Below are 21801 nucleotides of genomic sequence, written 5' to 3' on the forward strand. Positions count from 1 at the left end.
AACCCTAACACTAATCCTTTCATTAACTCTCCCCATAACCCTAACACTAATCCATACATTAACTCTCCCCATAACACTAATCCTTTCATTAACTCTTCCCATAACCCTAACACTAATCCTTACATTACCTCTCCCCATAACCCTAACACCAATCCTTTCATTAACTCTTCCCATAAACCTAACACTAATCCTTACATTAACTCTTCCCATAACCCTAACACTAATCCTTACATTAACTCTCCCCATAACCCTAATGAAACCCTAATGAGCGTTAATCCTTACATTAACGCTCCCCATAACCCTAACACTAATCTTTACATTAACTCTCCCCATAACCCTAACACTAATCCTTTCATGAACTCTCCCCATAACCCTAACACTAATCCTTTCATTAACTCTTCCCATAACCCTAACACTAATCCTTACATTAACTCTTCCCATAACGCTAACACTAATCCTTACATTAACTCTCCCCATAACCCTAACACTAATCCGTACATTAACTCTCCCCATAACCCTAACACCAATCCTTTCATTAACTCTTCCCATAACCCTAACACTAACCCTTACATTAACTCTCCCCATAACCCTAACACTAATCCTTTCATTAACTCTCCCCATAACCCTAACACTAATCCTTTCATTAACTCTCCCCATAACCGTAACACTAATCCGTACATTAACTCTCCCCATAACCCTAACACTAATCCTTTCATTAACTCTCCCCATAACCCTAACACTAATCCGTACATTAATTCTCCCCATAACACTAATCCTTTCATTAACTCTTCCCATAACCCTAACACTAATCCTTACATTAACTCTCCCCATAACCCTAACACTAATCCTTTCATTAACTCTTCCCATAACCCTAACACTAATCCTTACATTAACGCTCCCCATAATCCTAACACTAATCTGTACATTAACTCTCCCCATAACCCTAACACCAATCCTTTCATTAACTCTTCCCATAACCCTAACACTAATCCTTACATTAACTCTCCCCATAAACCTAACACTAATCCTTTCATTAACTCTCCCCATAACCCTAACACAAATCCGTACATTAACTCTCCCCATAACCGTAACACTAATCCGTACATTAACTCTCCCCATAACCCTAGCACTAATCCTTACATTCACTCTCCCCATAACCCTAACACTAATCCTTTCATTAACTCTCCCCATAACCCTAACACTAATCCGTACATTAATTCTCCCCGTAACACTAATCCTTTCATTACCTCTTCCCATAACCCTAACACTAATCCTTACATTAACTCTCCCCATAACCCTAACACTAATCCTTACATTAACTCTCCCCATAACCCTAACACTAATCCTTACATTAACTCTCCCCATAACTCTAACACTAATCCTTTCATTAACTCTTCCCATAACCCTAACACTAATCCTTACATTAACGCTCCCCATAATCCTAACACTAATCCTTTCATTAACTCTCCCCATAAACCTAACACTAATCTTTACGTTAACTCTCCCCATAACCCTAACACTAATCCTTACATTAACTCTCCCCATAACCCTAACACTAATCCTTACATTAAATCTACCCATAACCCTAACACTAATCTTCATACTAACTCTTCCTGTAATCCTAACAAAACTGCCTGCGTAACCCTAACATTTGTCCTTACACTAACTCTTATTGCTATCCTAACATTAATCCCCACACTAACCCTCCCTGTAATCCTCATCCCCCCCTTCGTGTAACCCTAACAGGAATCCTCACACAAACTCTAAACCTTTTCCAGAGCACGTTATAGCTGAATGACGGCTACAGTGCGGTCGTCCAGTTCTGGTGCTTTCTGTGATCACTGTGTCCTGCTGATCACATGACACGGTAAAGGGCCAATCACAGCGACCTTTTACCACGTTGTCAGCTGTGTCCAATTACAGCTGATCACCATGTAAATACACTTGTCGTCACAGCGTGAGCAAAAGTACTGCCAATAACTGGCATGTCTGAATGGATACACCTACACTGATAATCAGGGCACTGAGGCCACCCCAAAAGTGCCCATCAGTGCCGAGCAGTGTTGCCCAGCAGTGTTGCCAATCTGTGTCCGTCAATGCAGCCAATCTGTGCTCATCAGTGGCGCCAGTCAGTGCCAAATATCAGTGCTGCCAATCAATGCAGCCAGTCAGTGCCACCGATCAGTGCCCTTCAATGCTGCCTATTAGTGTCCATCAGTGCCCATCATTGCTGCCTCATCAGTGCAGCCTATCAGTGCCCATCAGTGCCACCTCATCAGTGCCCTTCAGTGCTGCCTATCAGTGCCCATCAGTGCTGCCTATCAGTGCCCATCAGTGCAGCCCCTTCAAAACACCAGTGAAGGAGAAAAATACCTGTTTGCAAAATTTCATAATAGAAACTAAAAAAAACAGTTTTTTCAAAATTTTCTGTCTTTTTTCGTTTGTTTAGCAAACAATAAAACACCCAGTGGTGATTAAATACCACCAAAAGGGCTCGTTCACACTTGGCTGTTTTACCAACGCTTGCCAAACGCCCCTATAGCGTTTGGCAAGCGTTGGTCTGGTGTTTGCGGAGTGTTTTTTAACGCATGCGCGGTTTAGCGGCAGTTGCCAGGCACTTGCCGAGCGTTAAAAACGCCCCACAAACGCCTATAATGCAGTTTGAATGGTGTTACCGCTCCGCAAACGCCCGGCAACTGCGTCGCAACGGAGCGGCACCATAGACTAGAATAGGAGGCTTCAACGCCTCCTGACTCGACCAGAGGTGTCCGTTTTGCCGTGACGCGATGCAAATGCTCCCGTTAGAACAGCACCATGTGCTGTAATGTGCAGAATTGGCAGAGGTGTTTGGGAAGCGTTAATCTTCACACTAACCCTACCTGTAATCCTAAGAACCTCCCATGGAACCCTAACACTAATCCTTACACTAAACCTCCCTGTAATCCTAACACCTCCCCCCCTCCGTGTTACCCTAGCACTAATCCTCACACTAACCCTCCCTGTAATCCTAACAACCACCCCCATGTAACTCTAACACTGGTCCTCACACTAATCTTCCCTATAATCCTAACAACCCCCCCCCCCCAACCACCATGTAACCATAACACTAGTCTTCACACTAACCCTCCCTGTAATCCTAACACCCCCCCCATGTAACCCTAGCACTAATCCTCACACTAACCCTCCCTGTAACCCTAACACTAATCCTTACACTAACCCTCCCTGTAATCCTAACAACCTTCCCCATGTAACACAGGTCCTTACATTAACCTTGTGAATAAAGGGGAGAGAACAATGTTCTTGACAAATGCATGTGCCTCTACTATGGGGACTCACAAATTTTAGAGTTAGGACCACAGATTACCAGGGTGCCGTGTCGTGGCTCTGTGGCTTACGTATGTATTTGCAAATGTGTGCTAACTAAACCCCTGTTATAAACGCATACTGTTAGACAGGTTAATTCGGTTGTTAGCAAGCTGGCTGGCAAGTTGTCCAAGAACATTGTTCTCTCCCCTTTATTCACTATGTGATGCCTGTTTATGTGTCCTTGCTTCATAAGCCAGTTATAGACTTGGGCGGGTGGCCACTTTTATGCACCTTACATTAACCTTCCCTATAATCCTAATAAACCCCCCCTATGTAACCCTAACACTAGTCTTCACACTAACCCTCCCTGTAATCCTAACAACCACCCGCACGTAACTCTAACACTGGTCCTCACACTAACCTTCCCTATAATCCTAACAAACCCCCCCCCCCCAACCACCATGTAACCATAACACTAGTCTTCACACTAACCCTACCTGTAATCCTAACACCCCCCCCATGTAACCCTAGCACTAATCCTCACACTAACCCTCCCTGTAACCCTAACACTAATCCTTACACTAACCCTCCCTGTAATCCTAACAACCACCCCCATGTAACTCTAACACTGGTCCTCACACTAACCTTCCCTATAATCCTAATAAAACCCCCCTATGTAACCCTAGCACTAATCCTCACACTAACCCTCCCTGTAACCCTAACACTAATCCTTACACTAACCCTCCCTGTAATCCTAACAACCACCCCCATGTAACTCTAACACTGGTCCTCACACTAACCTTCCCTATAATCCTAATAAAACCCCCCTATGTAACCCTAGCACTAATCCTCACACTAACCCTCCCTGTAACCCTAACACTAATCCTTACACTAACCCTCCCTGTAATCCTAACACCCCCCCCATGTAACCCTAGCACTAATCCTCACACTAACCCTCCCGGTAACCCTAACACTAATCCTTACACTAACCCTCCCTGTAATCCTAACAACCACCCCCATGTAACTCTAACACTGGTCCTCACACTAACCTTCCCTATAATCCTAATAAAACCCCCCTATGTAACCCTAACACTAATCTTCACACTAACTTTCCCTGTAACCGTAACCCTGCCACTAATCCTTACATTAACTCTATGCCAGGATCCTGTGTACCAGAAAACTACCTTCCTGAAAGAAGAATTTCTGGCATCGTAATCTCCTACTTTGCCAAGAATGGTGAGAAATGTCCACCCAAGAATGATTGAGCTGTAGGCTTCAGGTCTGTTCTGCAAGCTTTTAAATTGTTGTTAGGTCATTCAGCGAGCTTTTAATCTGCAGATTGATGTACTGGAGAGGGGGCACAGAAGTGATGGCATTGTAAACACCAGACTTGCACCCCATGCCGTTTGATGATGCCCACCTAATTAATGTGTAGTGTATTGCCATTTCATTTTCAGATGCAGGTACAGTACCAACAATGTACAAATGGTAATTTCACCATCTGTAGATTTCATTCTGCAATATCTAATAACCGCCTTCTCCTACGTTGTGATATTTTGTTGTTTTTTTTTTTATTACATTCTTGCTCAGTTTGTAGAAGTATATTATTTGCAGAACTCTAATTTAGGATTCATTTATAATACTGTGTAGCTACTAATAGAGACTATTGTGGACTCCTGCTTAGGAAAACTATTTAAATCAGCCATGCAGAATGTAGTTCAAAACAAGATAATGGAATGTGATTTTCAGACGGAGAAAAAAAAAAAAAAAGAGGCAACAAATCGCTCACATTTGGAATAACGCCCAGTGTAAATAGCTTATCTCCTCTGTTCTGGGCTGGAAGTGGAAATGTGCCTGAGAATAATCTTCCATCCGACAGACTTTCAAAAATGTAAAAAAAATCAGTACTTTTTTAAAAAGAGCGGTTTGGTCTTTAAATAAGAGCATAGGACTGGACTGTCTTTGAATGATTGGATTCGGGCTGGTAGACAAGAGCTTTCACTCTGAATACAAGAGCAAAGCTGTTGAATATTGTAGATTCCTAGCGCTTAGGCCTCATTCACGCTCTGGTGTTTTGAATTGCGGGCAGAATTGCCGAGACTCTGCTCGCGATTTGAAAACACTTTGCTAAAATAACAAACCGCATGACAGCGTGTTCAGGTGCCATTCATTGTAATGGCACCTAAAAACACAGTGCAGTTCTGCAGTTCAGGAACTTCTTTAGGGCGGCAAGCTTCATATAATGAGGTTTGCAGTGTGATTTGTTGTGCGACACCGCGGTTTAGATTAAAATTAGTGGCACCTGAACATGTTATTATTTTAACAAAGCGTTTTAAAGAGGCAGGCAGAATCAGGGCGATTTTATTTATGTCAGGTACCTATATAGTGTTGTCAATTTACACAGCGCTTTACATATATATTGCATATTCACATCAGTCCCTAACCCTCAAGGGGTGTACAATCTAAGGTCCCTAACCTACATGCATACATACAGATACTAGGGACAATTTAGACAGGAGCCAATTAACCTACCAGCATATCTTTGGAGTGTGGGAGGAAACCAGAGTACCTGGAGGAAACCCATGCAGGAACAGGGAGAACATGCAAACTCCAGGCAGGTGGTGCTGTGGTTGGGATTCGAACCAGCGACCCTAGAACTACCAGGCAGAAATGCGATTATGCCACTGTGATTATGCCTGTAATTCCAAAAGCCATAGTGTGAATGAGGCCTTAGCAAAGCATTTTGAAATTGCGGGCGCAATCGCTGCAATTCTGCCTACGATTCAAAACGCCACAGTGTAGCGGGGCCTCAGATGTGATGACTGCATTCGTTTTCTTTTTTCCAGTTTTTTTCCTCTTTATTTTTACCAGATGATCCTGCCGTAGCACACCTTCTGCCCTTTGCTGACAACGCTCACTCACCCTACTGTATACTGTATGTACAGTACAGTGTGTTTGGACTACAGAACACCTCCCTCTTTTCCCCACTCTACAATGTGGGGGAGGTATTCTGTAATCTTAACACACTTCCCTGGACATGCTACTTTCACATTTGGGGAGAAGCACCATAGGCACCAGCAGGGGCGGACTGACCATTTGGAAACTCGGGCACTGCCCGAGGGCCTGGGGTCAATAGGGGGCCCCATGAGATGCCCCTGGTACCTTTCTCATAGGTTTTTTTGAGTTTGGGCAAGGACACAGGGGCCCAATGATCCCCTACTGCCCGGGGACCCCATGAGTTTTCAGTCAGCCCATAGCCAAGCATGGCCATGTACAGCCGTCTACTTGTACTGGTGGCTGTATGTGACAAGTACGGCTCCCCCAGGTCAAGAACTCGATGGAGCTGGTAAGCATTCATGTCCATGAGGCCTTTCAAATATAATTTTAACAGAGTTCACAGAACACAGACCAGCGCTGGATTTCCGGCAGGATCAACAGGTATTTTTTCATGTAATCTTAACACATTTCCCTGGACATGCCACTTTCACATTTGGGGAGAAGCGCCATAGGCACCAGAAAACAATGACGCGGAAGCCATCGATGTTTAGCCAAGCATGGCCATGTACAGCCGTCTACTTGTATTGGTGGCTGTATGTGAGAAGTACGGCTCCCCCAGGTCAAGAATTCGATGGAGCAGGTAAGCGCTCATGTCCATGAGGCCTTTCAAATATAATTTTAACAGAGTGCACAGAACACAGACCAGCGCTGGATTTCTGGCAGGATCAACAGGTATTATTTCACGTATCAAACATGTAGTGTGGATAGTGGAATCAAGCATATAGCATGGATGCTGGAGTCAAGAAGGAGACATGTCTTTTTCAACCTGCTGAGCTGAAAGAGAGAACTCATGTATGATCAGCTTTATATACAATACCAAGGACATAGTAGCAGTTCTGGGAGCAGAGCCATGGAGGGGGGGGGGGGGGGGGGTAGGAACGAACCTTGACAGGGCGGATAACATTATCGCTCTAGATATGCTAAAGTCAATACATGTGATACAATAGCACCATTGTGCACACAGCCAGTGACTGCAGGGATAACAATATCTTAAGCCTGCCATATTACAGCTGCGGGTGGCCCTTTTAGCACCACAAGGCTTGACAAACTTCAACCGAAAAAAATAAAATGAGCCACATGAAAAACTGTTGGCTGAACAGCCACTGCATCCTATCAGATGCAGCCAATGCTGGGGTATTCAGAAAGCCACAGGTGCCAGCTGTCAATAGCCAGAATGCTAAATAGCATGGATGAAGGAAGCTATTCGATTTCTCTCTTTCAGCCCGCAGACTGACAGACAAAAATCTATACATGTATGGCTAACCTAAAGTCCGCACAGCCAGGGGAGGCAGTAAAAACAGGTAGTTAAGCCACAGTTTTCCTGCCCCCAACCACCTGAACAAATTCATAGAACTTTTCAGGGCTGTACACAGTGGTATAATTAGAACATTCAGGGCCCCAGTGCAAGAAACCATGAAGCCCCCCCAACGCCTGGACAGGGCCCTTACCTCTGAGCCCAGTGGTGTACCCCCAGGGCCCAGTCACAAGTGCAACCTTTGTGACCCTGGTAGTTCCGCCACTGGCTGACATCGTACCATAGCCATGGGTGCTTTGCCTTTTGGCTTAGTTCGCAATAGCTTTGAAAGCAGGTGTATGAGGGGCGTTTTTAATGCTCCCCAAATGCCTATGGAAACAATACTATGGCAGCACGCAGTGCTGTTCACATTAGTAAAACACAAAGAGTTAGCGGTGCGTCGCTTTAAAATTGAAACCTCATGTCGAGTCAGGGCGAGTTGAAGCCTTTCAACGCCTCCCAATCAAGTCTATGGTGATGCTCCTCAAACACTTGGAAGGTGTTTGTGAGGCATTTACGGGGCATTAATACCATTAGAGTTTATTATAGGCGTTTGTAGTGCGGTTTTAACGCTTGTAAAACGTCTATAAAAACGCCTCAAAACCACCCATGGAGCGTTTGTGGAGCATTTTTAACGCTTGTAGAACGCCCATACTAAAGCTCATTAACGCCTGTCTAATGTTATAGGGGCATTTTTGAGGAGTTAGAAATTTAGTCAAGTGTGAACAAACCCTTTGATTGTCATGCTGCATTCAGTGGGCAGTACCGCCACCAAATGTGACCCATTCAAGTGAATGGAGCCGGGCCACCAACTGACCTGCAAGCAGTTAATATTTTTTAGGGTTAAAACAGGCAGAGGAGATGATATGTCAAATGTCTCTGAAAAGTGACCTATCACAGATCACACGTCAGAGAGAACTACCCCTTATTTATTTATTACAGATACTTATATTGCGCCGTCAATTTATGCAGCAATTTACATATATATTGTACATTCACATCAGTCCCTAACCCTCAAGGGGTGTACAATCTATGGTCCCTAACTCACATTCACATACTAGGGCCAATTTTAGACAGGATCCAATTAACCTATCAGCATGTCTTTGGAGTGCGGAAGGAAACCGGAGTACCCAGAGGAAACCCACGCAGGCACATGGAGAACATGCAAACTCTAGGCAGGAGGTGCAATGGCTGGGATTCGAACCAACGACCCCAGTACTGCCACGCGGAAGTGCTAACCATTTAGCCACTGTGCTGCCCTTACATTGACTTAAGATGCTGAATTTAACACAAAAATGTTTTAAAGGCTCCTAACGTAAATTTACTGAATGATCATTAACTAGTTTACCTAAAGCGTTTCATTATCATTCACTCAGTACAAGTTTCAGCAGCTAATGAAAAACAATAATATAACGTGCAGTGATCTATTCAAAGATATAGCTGACATCCTGTGTAGTAAATCCATAGGAAGAACTGTTATCTGTCATTGTGTTTATTACTGCAGCTATGATAGCAATAGGCTGCATAGTGATGACACATAGATCATCCAAGCATCTAAATCCACAGCTGAAATATATATATATATATAAATTCTAACACCTGCCAAGAGATGTATAACTGTACAACCTCTACAAGAATGTCTCACTGTATAGCCAGAAGGATGACATGACTATTTACAATGCACAGTTCTGTAGCTTCCAAGTACCTTCCCTACCTCCAGTCTATTCACTGAACTAATAAATGTCACCCCACTGGTGAGCTCCACTTTGTGCACACTTTTACACTAATCCTGCCTAAACATCCAACTCCTAGTGCCTGAAATATGTTAGGATGATACCACTACACACTATATTAAAGCATGATTGTCTAACTGTTCTGGGACTCTCGACATTGTGACACATAACACCTCCTGTACGAGTTTGGTGGTCCGATGGCAGAGTTTATAGCACATCCGTTATAGAAGGGGAGATATGAACACACCGCTCCTTGCTGCCCTCTCCGGAATTCTCTCTAAAACCATTTATTTAAAAAAAACATAAAAAAATCTACTCACAGACATCCATACTAGCAAAGCATATCAAATTGTTACAATCAGTTTGTCCACTCTGCTTGCTCCAGAGGCTTGGGAGAGCATCACTCAAGATCCTAATGGTTTATGGGTACCCTCTTTCTCAGAGCGAAACCTCCTTGGATCTTTCTCACTTTCCTTTATATAGAAAAATCCTAATGGCTTACACGTTTCGAGGGACGTACCATCTTTCTCAGAGCCAAACCTTCTTGGATCTTTCTCACTTTCCTTTATATAGAAAAAATCTAATGGCTTACACGTTTCGAGGGCTGTACCCTCTTTCTCAGAGCCAAACCTCCTTGGATCTTTCTCACTTTCCTTTATATAGAAAGATCCTAATGTCTTACGCGTTTCGAGGGCCGTACCAACTTTCTCAGAGCCAAACCTTCTTGGATCTTTCTCACTTGCCTTTATATAGAAAAAATCTAATGGCTTACACGTATCGAGGGCTGTACCCTATTTCTCAGAGCCAAACCTCCTTGGATCTTTCTCACTTTCCTTTATATAGAAAAAACCTAATGGCTTACACGTTTCGAGGGTCATACCCTCTTTCTCAGAGCCAAAACTTCTTGGATCTTTCTGACTTGCCTTTATATAGAAAAATTCTAATGGCTTACACATTTCGAGGGCCGTACCCTCTTTCTCGGAGCCAAACCCTTCTTGGATCTTTCTCACTTACCTTTATATAGAAAAATTCTAATGGCTTACGCATTTCAAGGGTTGTGCCCTCTTTCTCTGAGCCAAAACCTTCTTGGATCTTTCTCACTTTCCTTTTATATAGAAAAATCCTAATGACTTATGCATTTCGAGGGCCATACCCTCTTTCTCAGAGCCAAACCTTCTTGGATCTTTCTCACTTGCCTTTATATAGAAAAATCCTAATGACTTACGCGTTTCGAGGCCTATACCCTCTTTCTTGGAGCCAAAACCTTCTTGGATCTTACTCACTTGCCTTTATATAGCAAAATGGCAACAGCATCAATATCAACAACAGAATCAAATGTCAACAACAATTCCTTTGCTCCTGGTTTGGTCCTAATCCCCTGAGCCACATGACACGTCGATCAGTAAAAAAAATATGCACAAAAAAAAAAGGATAAAAGTAAACAATAGAAACAAAAGTGAACTGGATTAACAACTTCAGCTCCGGAAGATTTTACCCTCTTCATAACTATTGCATTTTTTGCTACTTTAACTGATAATTGCGGCTAAGCTCACAAGTGTTTCAGAAGGATTAACAGATATTTTTGCTCTTATCGAACCAATATAACAAAACTCTTCTAACTGTATATTTAACAGACAAATGGGATCAAATAACAGAAGTTCATTGTTAAGGTTTACATACAGTTTACATACAGTTTAAATCAAGGTTCAACTGTCTCCAAATATCACCCAAACAGTCCTATCCGCTCCTCGCATGACCTCCTGCTCTCTAGCTCCCTTGTGTCCTCCTCCCATGCTCGCCTCCTGGACTTCTCCAGAGCCTCCCCATCCTCTGGAACTCTCTACCCCAATTTATCAGACTATCGCCTACTCTGCCCACTTTTAGGCGATCTCTGAAAACCTATCTCTTTAGGGAAGCCTATCCTGCTTTCAGCTAATAACAGAATCTTCTATTCCTCCTACCAGTCCATCCCCCACAGTTATTACCTTTTGTACCACCAGCCCCTCCCTCTTAGATTGTAAGCTCCAAAGAGCAGAGCCCTCATATCCCTCTTGTATTGAACGGTATCATTGCTGTATTGTCTCCCTTTATATTGTAAAGCACTGAGAAAACTGTTGGAGCTATATAAATCCTGTATAATAATAATAATAATAATAATAATAATAATTGTAACCTTTAATCATAACTTGCCCCATCTTAGAGATTTAGAACCAGTCCAAACACCAAGTCCATAAAAAATTGTGGCCATGAATATGTAGTCACAAGCCTTGCACCGAATTCATGAAAAAAAATTATTTTTACTGTTAGTACCAATGCATGTGGCAAATTTCAGTAGTTTGGCACTTTTACCTGTATGGCACTGCAATACTGTCATATCGGTGTAAGTGAAGGGAAAAAAACCTCTTCCATTTTAGAATAGATTGTTGATTGTGTCACGGGTGTAATTATTATGTCACATCTTTGAGACTATTCTGCAACAAATTTTGTCTTTAGGTTTCTCAGGAACTAATACTTCTTCCATTTACATAACTTTCCCAACTTCTCCTATAAAACTCCTTGTAAGAAAATTGCTACAGATATATATACACCTAACTAACATGTGTGTAGCACCTTCTTAGAGTAAAAGATGCTAGGTAAATTTAGTCTGGCTCCTCTGTAGTCAGTGGAGCAGTTGTTGATATTTTTAGCCTGCTTTATGGGCTGCTGGTTCAACTATTTCTCCATGCATTCTACAGGATTCTAAAATCACAGTGAGAGGAAAGGCAGAAGGCCAATTTGAATATTTATTGGGGGTACAACCAGGGGCGGACTGACCATTTGGAAACTAGGGCACTGCCCGAGGGCCCGGGGGCAGTAGGGGGCCCCATAAGATGCCCCTGGTACCTTTTTCATAGGCTTTTTTGAGTTTGGGCAAGAACACAGGGGCCCCATGATCCCCTATTGCCCGGGGGCCCCATGAGTTATCAGTCCGCCCCTGGGTACAACCAATCCCTGGGGATGTGTGCCCAGTAGGTGGCTGGAGAACCCATAAATAGTCTGAGGCCTGGTAGGAGAAGAGTCTTCTGGTTATTCAGTGCTTTTGGAGTACTCCATGCTTCCCTTCACCCCATGCAAGTTTTTACAAGCAATAAAAAGCATAAAAGATGTTGCCTAGATTATTTATTGAGCCAGAGAGAGAAAACACTGTGTACCTGGCTGCCTCTGCACTAAAGTCAGGGAAGGAGCAAGTTCATTTACAGTGATTCCTTTGGGGGTAGCACTACATGTGCACATCACACCACTGGCTTCTAAAGAGAATCTATGAATTATGAATTCCTAGGAACGTCTTTCATTTTATGAACCATCCCGTCTACTCACAAAGTGGGTGACATATCTGCAATGTAGCAAATAAAAGAAGCTCATTGTTAGGGCTTACATACACTTTTTAATGATTTGTGAATACACACATAGTTTGACTAACTGGTGTGCTAGGCTGGAGAAACGGATTAACCACAATGGAGCTTGAGGGGTTTTAGTTACTACAAAACAGGTGTTATTCAATATCACTCTACACCACGGCCCATTAAATTTACACAAGAAAACTTGGAAGACCTCAGTTAATAAATACCAACACAGTCATCCATGCTAAGCTCCTGTAGGATGTACAGGGATGAGAAATGACAAGAGGAAGAAATGTGTTATGAGCTTCCTGTGAACTTGCAGCACTGCAGGTCGCAGACTGTATATACATGGGAGTCTGTTTTTTCCAACCCCACTAACAGTGGTATAACTCTAGACAAAGGGAATCTCCTTCCTTTAGATTGTATTCATAGAGGAACTCACTGTATGTATAAATATCTCTTTTCATTGTCCTCAATTATCCCCATAGCTACAGTGTATCCAGAAAGTATTCACAGCGCTTAACTTTTGCCACGTTTTGTTAAATTCATTTTTTCCTCAACATTCTACAAGCAATATCCCATAATGACAACATGAAAGAAGTTCATTTTGAAATCTTTGCAATTTATTAAAAATAAAAAATGAAAAAAACAACATATACATACTGTAAGTATTCACTCCCTTTGCTCAATACTTGGTTGAATCACCTTTACCACCAATTACAGCCTCAAGTCATTTTGAGTACGATGCTACAAGCTTGGCACACCTATTTTTGGGCAATTTCTCCCATTCTTCTTTGCAGCACCTCTCAAGCTACATCAGGTTGGATGGGGAGCGTCGATGCACGGCCATTTTCAGATCTCTCCAGAGATGTTCAATCGGGTTCACGTCTGGTCTCTGGCTGGGCTACTCCAGGACATTCACAGAGTTGGCCCGTAGCCACTTCTTTGTTATGTGGGCTGTGTGCTTAGGGTCGTTGTCCTGTTGAAGATGAGCCATTGCCCCAGTCTAAGGTCCAGAGCGCTTTGGAACAGGTTTTCATCAAGGATGTCTCTGTACATTGCTGCATTCATCTTTCCTTCGATCCTGACTAGTCTCCCAGTTTCTGCTGCTGAAACACATCAGCACAGCATGATGCTGCTACCGCCATGCTTCACTGTAGGAATGGTATTGGCCAGGTGGTGAGCTGTGCCTGGTTTCCTCCAGACATGACACTTGGCATTCAGGCCAAAGAGTTCAATCTCTGTTTCATAAGACCAGAGAGTTTTGTTTATCATGGTCTGAGAGTCCCTCAGGTGCTTTTTGGCAAACTCCAGGTGAGCTGCCATTTGCTTTTTACTGAGAAGTGGCTTCCGTCTGGCCACTCTACCATACAGGCCTGATTGGTGGAGTGCTGCAGAGATGGTTGTTCTTCTGGAAGGTTCTCCTCTCTCCACAGAGAATTGCTGGAGCTCTTTCGGAGTGACCATCGGGTTCTTGGTTACCTCCCTGGCTAAGGCGCTTCACCCTTGATCGCTCATTTTGGCCGAACGGCCCACTCTAGGAAGATTCCTGATGGTTCCAAACTTCTTCCATTTACGGATGATGGAGGGCACTGTGCTCATTGGGACCTTCGATGCTGCAGAAATTTTTCTGTACCCTTCCCCAGATCTGTGCCTTGATACAATCCTGTCTTGGAGGTCTACAGACAATTTCTTGGACTTCATGGCTTGTTTTGCGCTCTGACATGCACTGTTAACTGTGGGACCTCATATAGACAGGTTTATGCCTTTCCTAACCATGTCCAATCAACTGAATTTCCCACAGGTGGACTCCAGTCAAGTTGTGGAAACACCTCAACGATGATCAGTGGGAACAGGATGCACCAGAGCTCAATTTTGTCATGCAAAGGCTGTGAATACTTATGTACATGCGTTTTTTTTTGTTTTGTTTTTTCTTTTTAATAAATTGCAAAGATTTCAAAACAAACTTCTTTCACGTTGCAATTGTGTGGTATTGTTTGTAGAATGTTCAGTAAAAAAATGAATTTAATCCATTTTGGAATAAGGCTGTAACATAACAAAATATGGCAAAAGTTAAACGCTGTGAATACTTTCTCGATGCACTGTAGAATCATAGTTTTGATGGCCAAAAGGTATTTGGTCTTTGTAGAAAAAGACTACATTTCAAAACAAATCAGTTTGTTCTGGCCAAAGGGGTGTTTGCCCTGAAGACAGGGATATGGCCTAATGTAAGCATATTTTAAGTTGAGAATAATTAAAGCAGAAGTCAACCTAAGCTTTCAAAAATCGCTGACAGGTAGACTTAAGTCAGTCATAGATGATTTGAATCTCTGCAGGCTTAGTGAGGACTGACTAAGATTCAAATCTATGGACAGGCTGGTTGTACCGAAGTCGATCAATTGATCGACTTGGGAACAAGCATGTCGGATTTTTACATGTGATTATTGTCTGCGGGTATAGCAATATTCACTGTGTTCTCCTGGCAAGAGGGATTCCCCCATTAACACTGACTGTGTTGACGAGGAACTCAAGTGATTATCTTTCCTGTAACCCATGGTTGCTGGAAAGAAAATCACATAATTTATGTCCTGCCTTTTTATGACAAAAATGAGCCTGTATGTCACCTTTGTTGTAAATGTTTTTACCTGCCTGTTAGCCCAGTGTGCAGCCACGGCACAATTCTGTGCCAGAATGATATAACTCCCATAGGCACAACACAGCAATCATCATGGGTGAAGACTCCAACCCAGAAGAAGATTGGGTGAAGATTGAAGCTCTGTGATGGAGGGCAGAACAGGCATTGGGGAGATTTCTTTGCTGTGTACATTTGCTATAATGTGTAAATATGCTGTGCATAATTGCATATTATGGCAATAGGCTCCTGGGGGCCCAAATGTTTTTTTTTTTTTTAAGTAGAACTGAAATGATAAGCTACATATTAGCAAGGGATTACAGTTTGGGTTTTATTTCCATTGCTCAGCTAACAGAATGCAATACTCCACCTGCGTTAGTTGACTTCGTTAATTGATGCATGTTGAACCATCAATGCAGCTGATTAGCTCATATGTAGTGGGTGTAGCATGGTGCGGCTGCAGTGAACACACAGAATCTCGGATTGCAAAAAGCGATGTATTGTAGAACTTGCAAAACAGTACAACAACCCGGAGGGGAGCACACCAGACCACGAAACTCACAACAGTCAGAGTGAAGAGTCAGAGGTGAACAGGCCCAAGCTGGAGACAGTGCCTGTCAAGGGGAGCGGAGTGCAGCCTGGCCGGTCCAACCCAAAGGGAGCTTTTTCAGATGTAGACGTAGGTCCTAAGCCTTTATTCCTCCTCTGGAAACTCTTCCTGCCGCCAGTGCAGATGAGTATGCTGTCCTTACACTAGCCAACTCGCAATTGCATGACAAAACACGGGGGGCAGGAACTTAAAAAAAAAGACTCTGCATGACTCAAGATAGCTGCCATGGTAACCATGATGCAGCAAAGCCAATCAGAAGGCCCAGGCAATCATAGAGAAACCCAGTTTCTGTATTGCCATTAAGGTGGAGCGCCACCTGTAGTGGAGAATGTAGACTGCACCTGCCTACATGTAGCTGAGTGTAATCAATAAAAACAACACTGGAGCTTCAGATCTGCTGACTTCTGGAATGGATCATTTGATCTGTAGTCTGTTTTTTGTTACTCACTTAAGTGATAAAGAGGGTGGGGAGTCTTTATCTTCAAATTTCAGCTCCACTTTAAAGCTGAACACCAGACAGATATAAAGACATAATGAATGAGCTCAGGTCTGTATTCATTAAAGCATCCTGAAATGTATTTTTTTAAATACCAGCAGTGTAAGTACAAATCCTTTGACAAGCAAAACAATGACATTATATGTAATCCATCTGTGTATTTAGCTGTTTGCCATTCCACTTTAAAGTAGATGGGACACAGCCCTTTTCTACATGACTATTATATACTGCATCTCTAAAGTAAGCATTTCACATACAAAAAGCTTTATAAAGCCTTCCTTAAGTACCTTTTTCAAGTCATTATGTCTTTGGTCATGTGATTGCTGCCAGGCTTTCCACACACAGCCACAGCAATTGAGTCTGAAGACCTGGTTTGAACATTACCCAGTGACATTGCGACTGAGGATATTATGAAGGTAAAACATTTTCAATAATATTTTCATCCAAATATTCCAGCTGGTGAGTAAATACTCACCCGCTGACAACACACTGTATTGCTATAATACTCCCTTTTAGAGCTTCTGTCAATCTAAGGCTAAGTTCACACTAGCATTGTTAGCAGGCGTTAGACAGGTATTTGGGAAGCATTTTTAATGCTCCTCAAGCGCCTATGAAAATTCTGCACATGGCAGCACACAGTGCTGTTCACACTGAAGCGTTAGCATTGCATTCTAGCAAAATTGACGCCTCATGTCCAGTCAGGAGGAGTTGAAGCCTCCCATTCAAGTCTATGGCAATGCTTTGTCCAGTCAGGAGGAGTTGAAGCCTCCCATTCAAGTCTATGGCAATGCTTTGTCCAGTCAGGAGGAGTTGAAGCCTCCCATTCAAGTCTATGGCAATGCTTTGTCCAGTCAGGAGGAGTTGAAGCCTCCCATTCAAGTCTATGGCAATCCTTTGTCCAGTCAGGAGGAGTTGAAGCCTCCCATTCAAGTCTATGGCAATGCTTTGTCCAGTCAGGAGGAGTTGAAGCCTCCCATTCAAGCCTATGGTAATGCTTTGTCCAGTTAGGAGGAGTTGAAGCCTCCCATTCAAGTCTATGGTAGGCATTTGCAAGGCGTTTGCAGAGCGTTAATACCATGGAACTTCATTATAGGTGTTTGTGGTGCGGTTTTAACGCTTGGCAAATGCCTATCAAATGCCTCAAAAACAGGCATAGGGCATTTGGGGGGCGTCTTAGAAGCATTAAAAACGCTTCCCAAACGCCTGTCTAGCGCCTGTCAAACACTATAGGGGCGTTTGGCAAGACTTAGAAAATTAGTCAAGTGTGAACGAGCCCTAACTTGCCAGGCTAACACAGAGGTCAACACAGATTGATAGCACTGATGCATGAACAATGGGGAAAGATCCTGTAGTGCATCTTTGTGAGTTCACACAATGAAAATTATATTCAGTATAGTGCTTTCAGGAATTGCAAAATCTTAATACAATACCTAATAAATATTACCACTGCAACTCTAACTAGACTATAATGTTTTCAATCGTCCATAACAAGCACAAATGTTATCTCAGCAATTATAATTCTAATATACCTTTATATACCTTTACCTACTACTTTGCATGCCAAATACAGTACACACCTTACACACAGCCTAATTGTATTACACAAGTCACACCAGCCTTTCTCAACCTTTCTAACATCAAAGAATCCTTGAAATATCCTTCAGGTCTTAGAGAACCACTGCCAATATTTGCTATATCTACAGCTCACGGTCCATAAATTTGAACAGTAAGTTGAGATAAAAAAAATAAATACAAGATAAAAGAAAAAAAAATCAATAAAAGAATACAAAAATTGTGGTGAGCATGCCATACTTGTCAACAGGGCTCTTTATACCACAACATTATTTTAAGTGATAATTAAATCATTTTGAATTTAAAAGTAAATTCAGACAGGAAAATGTGTGGTGTTCTATCAAATTGGAGATTAGTAGGCAATAGCCCCCTTACACTTGTGATCAGTGAAATGCCTGCTTTAATTGATAGTCAATGTAGACAGGCCTCCTTAGACTGCTGGTCAGTGGGAAAATAACTCCCTTTGATTGGTAGACAGCAGATGAAGTACCCCCTTAGATTTGCGGTCATTGGGAAAAGTGCCCCTTTACACTGGTGGTCAGTGGGAGAAAATACCTCTTACGTTGGTGGTCAGTGGAAAAAAGGACCTCTTACACTTGTGGTCAGTGGGAGAAAGGACCTCTTACACTGGTGGTCAGTGGGGTCAGTGGGAGAAAGGACCTCTTACACTGGTGGTCAGTGGGGTCAGTGGGAGAAAGGACCTCTTACACTGGTGGTGAGTGGGAGAAAAGACCTCTTACACTGGTGGTCAGTGGGGCCAGTGGGAGAAAGGACCTCTTACACTGGTGGTCAGTGGGAGAAAGGACCTCTTATACTGGTGGTCAGTGGGAGAAAGGACCTCTTATACTGGTGGTCAGTGGGAGAAAGGACCTCTTATACTATTACTCAGTAGAATAATGCTTTTTACATTGATAATCATTGGAAAGAATGTCCCTTACATTGGTGGTCAGCGGGAAGAATATCCCCTTACAGATACAGTGAAAAGGATAATTTGTGTCAGTGCTTACTGATCTAAAAGTCAGAAATTGTTCAAGAACCCCCTTGTATCCATAGGGTTCTACAGAACTCAGATTAAGAAATGCTGTTAAAATAGGTTCCAGTATGAAATGAAAAACAAAAAATTATATTGCATGAACCCAAATGGTTGTTGGCATTTAGCATGGTTGAGTCTCCTCTTTCCACAATTTTCCAGATTTCATCAAATCAATAGGATCTCAAATTTTAGTGACAGTGCCACCTTCTGGTGACTCCCAGATTACTGCCTTCTCATTCAGATATTTAGTTACTGTGATGTCTATTTATGTCCGAACATGAGAGGATCCAGATGGGACATCAACATGGCAGCTGTGAGAGATAGAAAACCTTCCAATTTACTACATTATGTGCACAATGGCACCCCCCTCTTGAAAACAGAATTTTAGGCATGTGACTAAATTCACAACAGAAATGCTTATGTTTGAAATGTTTTACTTGCCGAAAAAATTGTAACTTTGTTTATTTAGAATTAGAGCTTAGGTGCTCTTTTTAGGCAGCATGGCAGAACTCCTGACCTGATATTTGTTCACATAAGTTATAGCAATATAGCTTGGTCAAGGGCCACTCCATCCTATGATTACATACAGGGGCGGACTGACAACTCATGGGGCCCCTGTGCAATAGCAAATCATGGGGCCCTTTTGTCCTCGCTCACACTCAAACCACACCCAAAAAAGCATATTAAAGGTACTAGGGGCATCTCATCGGGCGCCCTACTGACCCCGGGCCCTCGGGCAGTGCCCGAGAGCCTGAATGGTCAGTTCGTCCCTGATTACATAGTAGATGTGGTCATCCATGTGTTCTCGCCTCTTGTCAGCAAGCTTCCTGGTTTAGACTGACACTACAATGCTTTGTCAGTCTAAGCCAGGACTGAGCATGACTGACTAACAGTGCTTCCACTTCTGCACTCTAAATGATGCAGATATATATATATATATATTTTTTTAATTGACTACGATGAATCAGCAGTACCTACAATTCTGCTGTAAATATCTCTGAAATAGAAATCTGTACTCTTTCCCAGTAGTGAAACATATAAAACAAGTTAAAATAGTAATAAAAAAATGAAAGTGACTTACTTCATAGGTTTGAACAAGGCTTGCCCATAATTTTGGAAAGTCATGATAAGTTTGAGCTGGGTACCTCCAGATTTCATTGCTAGTAAAAGAAGAAAAAGAAAGAAAATCAATAACCTTGTATGCCCATAACGCTTGATTGTTTTCTTTTCATCTCACATTTTCTTGTTTCGTTTTGGCAGAACGGGCTGACAGCATAGAGCACCACTGAACATACGGGGACTGGTACAAGGCTCAGCGATTAGCTAAACAGCTCATTACAGATCTCCTGTAATGTCATGTTTTCAGACATATCTTGCAGTGAATTACCCAGTCCAGATTACACATGAAAAGCACACTTTGATTTCTAGCTAAAACATGTCTTCCAATAACTCTAACCTGCTGACACCCCCAGCTGATTGTGATTTTCTTGAAAAGTGGTGTTTATTCTCAGAAAAACTATCATTACGGATGATTGTGTAGCTTAAAACATAATTGTCGGTTTTCATATGCACAGCACATGCTTTAAACAAGTGTTTGTGCACCGCCATACACAAAGGTTTGCTGGACTAACATTATATGAATAACCTGATGAGCAATACAATATTCATGGATGTATAGGATTAAAAAAGTCTGCCTTGGCAGCACCATCACAGCATTAGTTGTTGCTTTTTAAATACATGATGAAAGGAAAGTATGTGCATTTTATTGTCACCTAGGATGATAAAAGCTGAACTCCAGGCAAAAGCTAAATGCACAAATAAAAAATATTTATGGAAACTTTTTTTTTTTTTACTGCTATAGTATTTATATTTCTGTCTATCCAGTTCTTAGATAGACACAGCCCTAACAGATATTAGAGCCAGTTTGGGGACCTAACTTTTCTGTATTGTAGTTAAAAGACACCTTCACTCAGAAAATAAAACCTTTCCTCCCCTTTTACAACTTGTTTTGTATGTTTATTTGCATTTTTTCTGCATTACACCCTTTCCCTGCCTCTGTAGGGTAGCAGCACAGAGGTGCCAAATGTAGTTCCCCAATGTAGTTCCTTTTCTGTATTGTAGTTAAAAGACACCTTCACTCAGAAAATAAAACCTTTCCTCCCCTTTTACAACTTGTTTTGTATGTTTATTTGCATTTTTTCTGCTTTACACACTTTCCCTGCCTCTGTAGGGTAGCAGCACAGAGGTGCCCAATGTAGTTCCTCAAATTAGCCACTAGACTTCACCATAGTGTGGGTTTGGAACTCTGTATTAAAAAGTAGGCAATGTGAGTGCCTAGGTAGCCACTAGAGGTCCCTAGAGTAGTGCGTGGGATTGACCTCAGGTAGTGCCAGCCCTGCCCCTGCCACTGTCAGGCATCTTGGGTAGAGGGCTCTGTATAAATAGTCTGGCGGGAGTTCACCGAGTGGAATAGGTCGTGGGAATCAGTGCAAGGACTAAGGCTTGCAAAATTGTAATCTTTGAGACTGTAGCCTCTGGGGGCTTTCTTTAGAAAGGCATCCATGAAGAAGAGGTTCAAGACTAATTGGACTGCTCACATACTTGGTATGGAATGTAGGCCTCTGACAAACCCTAAAGGTAAGGGCTGCTCCTCAACTTGGCTCTCATCTCTCATGTCCCTTGTCTGCA

The 21801-nt window shown here is 42.5% G+C and overlaps 2 protein-coding genes across 2 annotated transcripts in view; one reads left to right on the top strand and one right to left on the bottom strand.

Annotated features, from left to right (window-relative positions):
* FAM20C (FAM20C golgi associated secretory pathway kinase) overlaps positions 1-21801 on the bottom strand; it is a 288908-nt gene that overhangs the window by 195089 nt on the left and 72018 nt on the right. Inside the window, exon 3 of the mRNA XM_089682732.1 lies at positions 20195-20273. Within this exon, the coding sequence (XP_089538858.1) occupies positions 20195-20273 (79 nt within the window). The remainder of the gene's footprint in view (positions 1-20194; positions 20274-21801) is intronic.
* Positions 428-1642, top strand: LOC149458056 (uncharacterized; the record flags this gene model as incomplete). Its single annotated transcript, XM_089682731.1, has 1 exon — positions 428-1642. A coding segment is annotated over one exon (1215 nt), but the record flags the coding sequence as incomplete, so codon positions are not given.

Source organism: Staurois parvus, unplaced genomic scaffold (assembly GCF_062004578.1).
Source record: "Staurois parvus isolate SC_StPar_1 unplaced genomic scaffold, SC_StPar_1.0 ptg000297l, whole genome shotgun sequence".
NCBI classification, from domain to species: Eukaryota; Metazoa; Chordata; class Amphibia; order Anura; family Ranidae; genus Staurois; species Staurois parvus.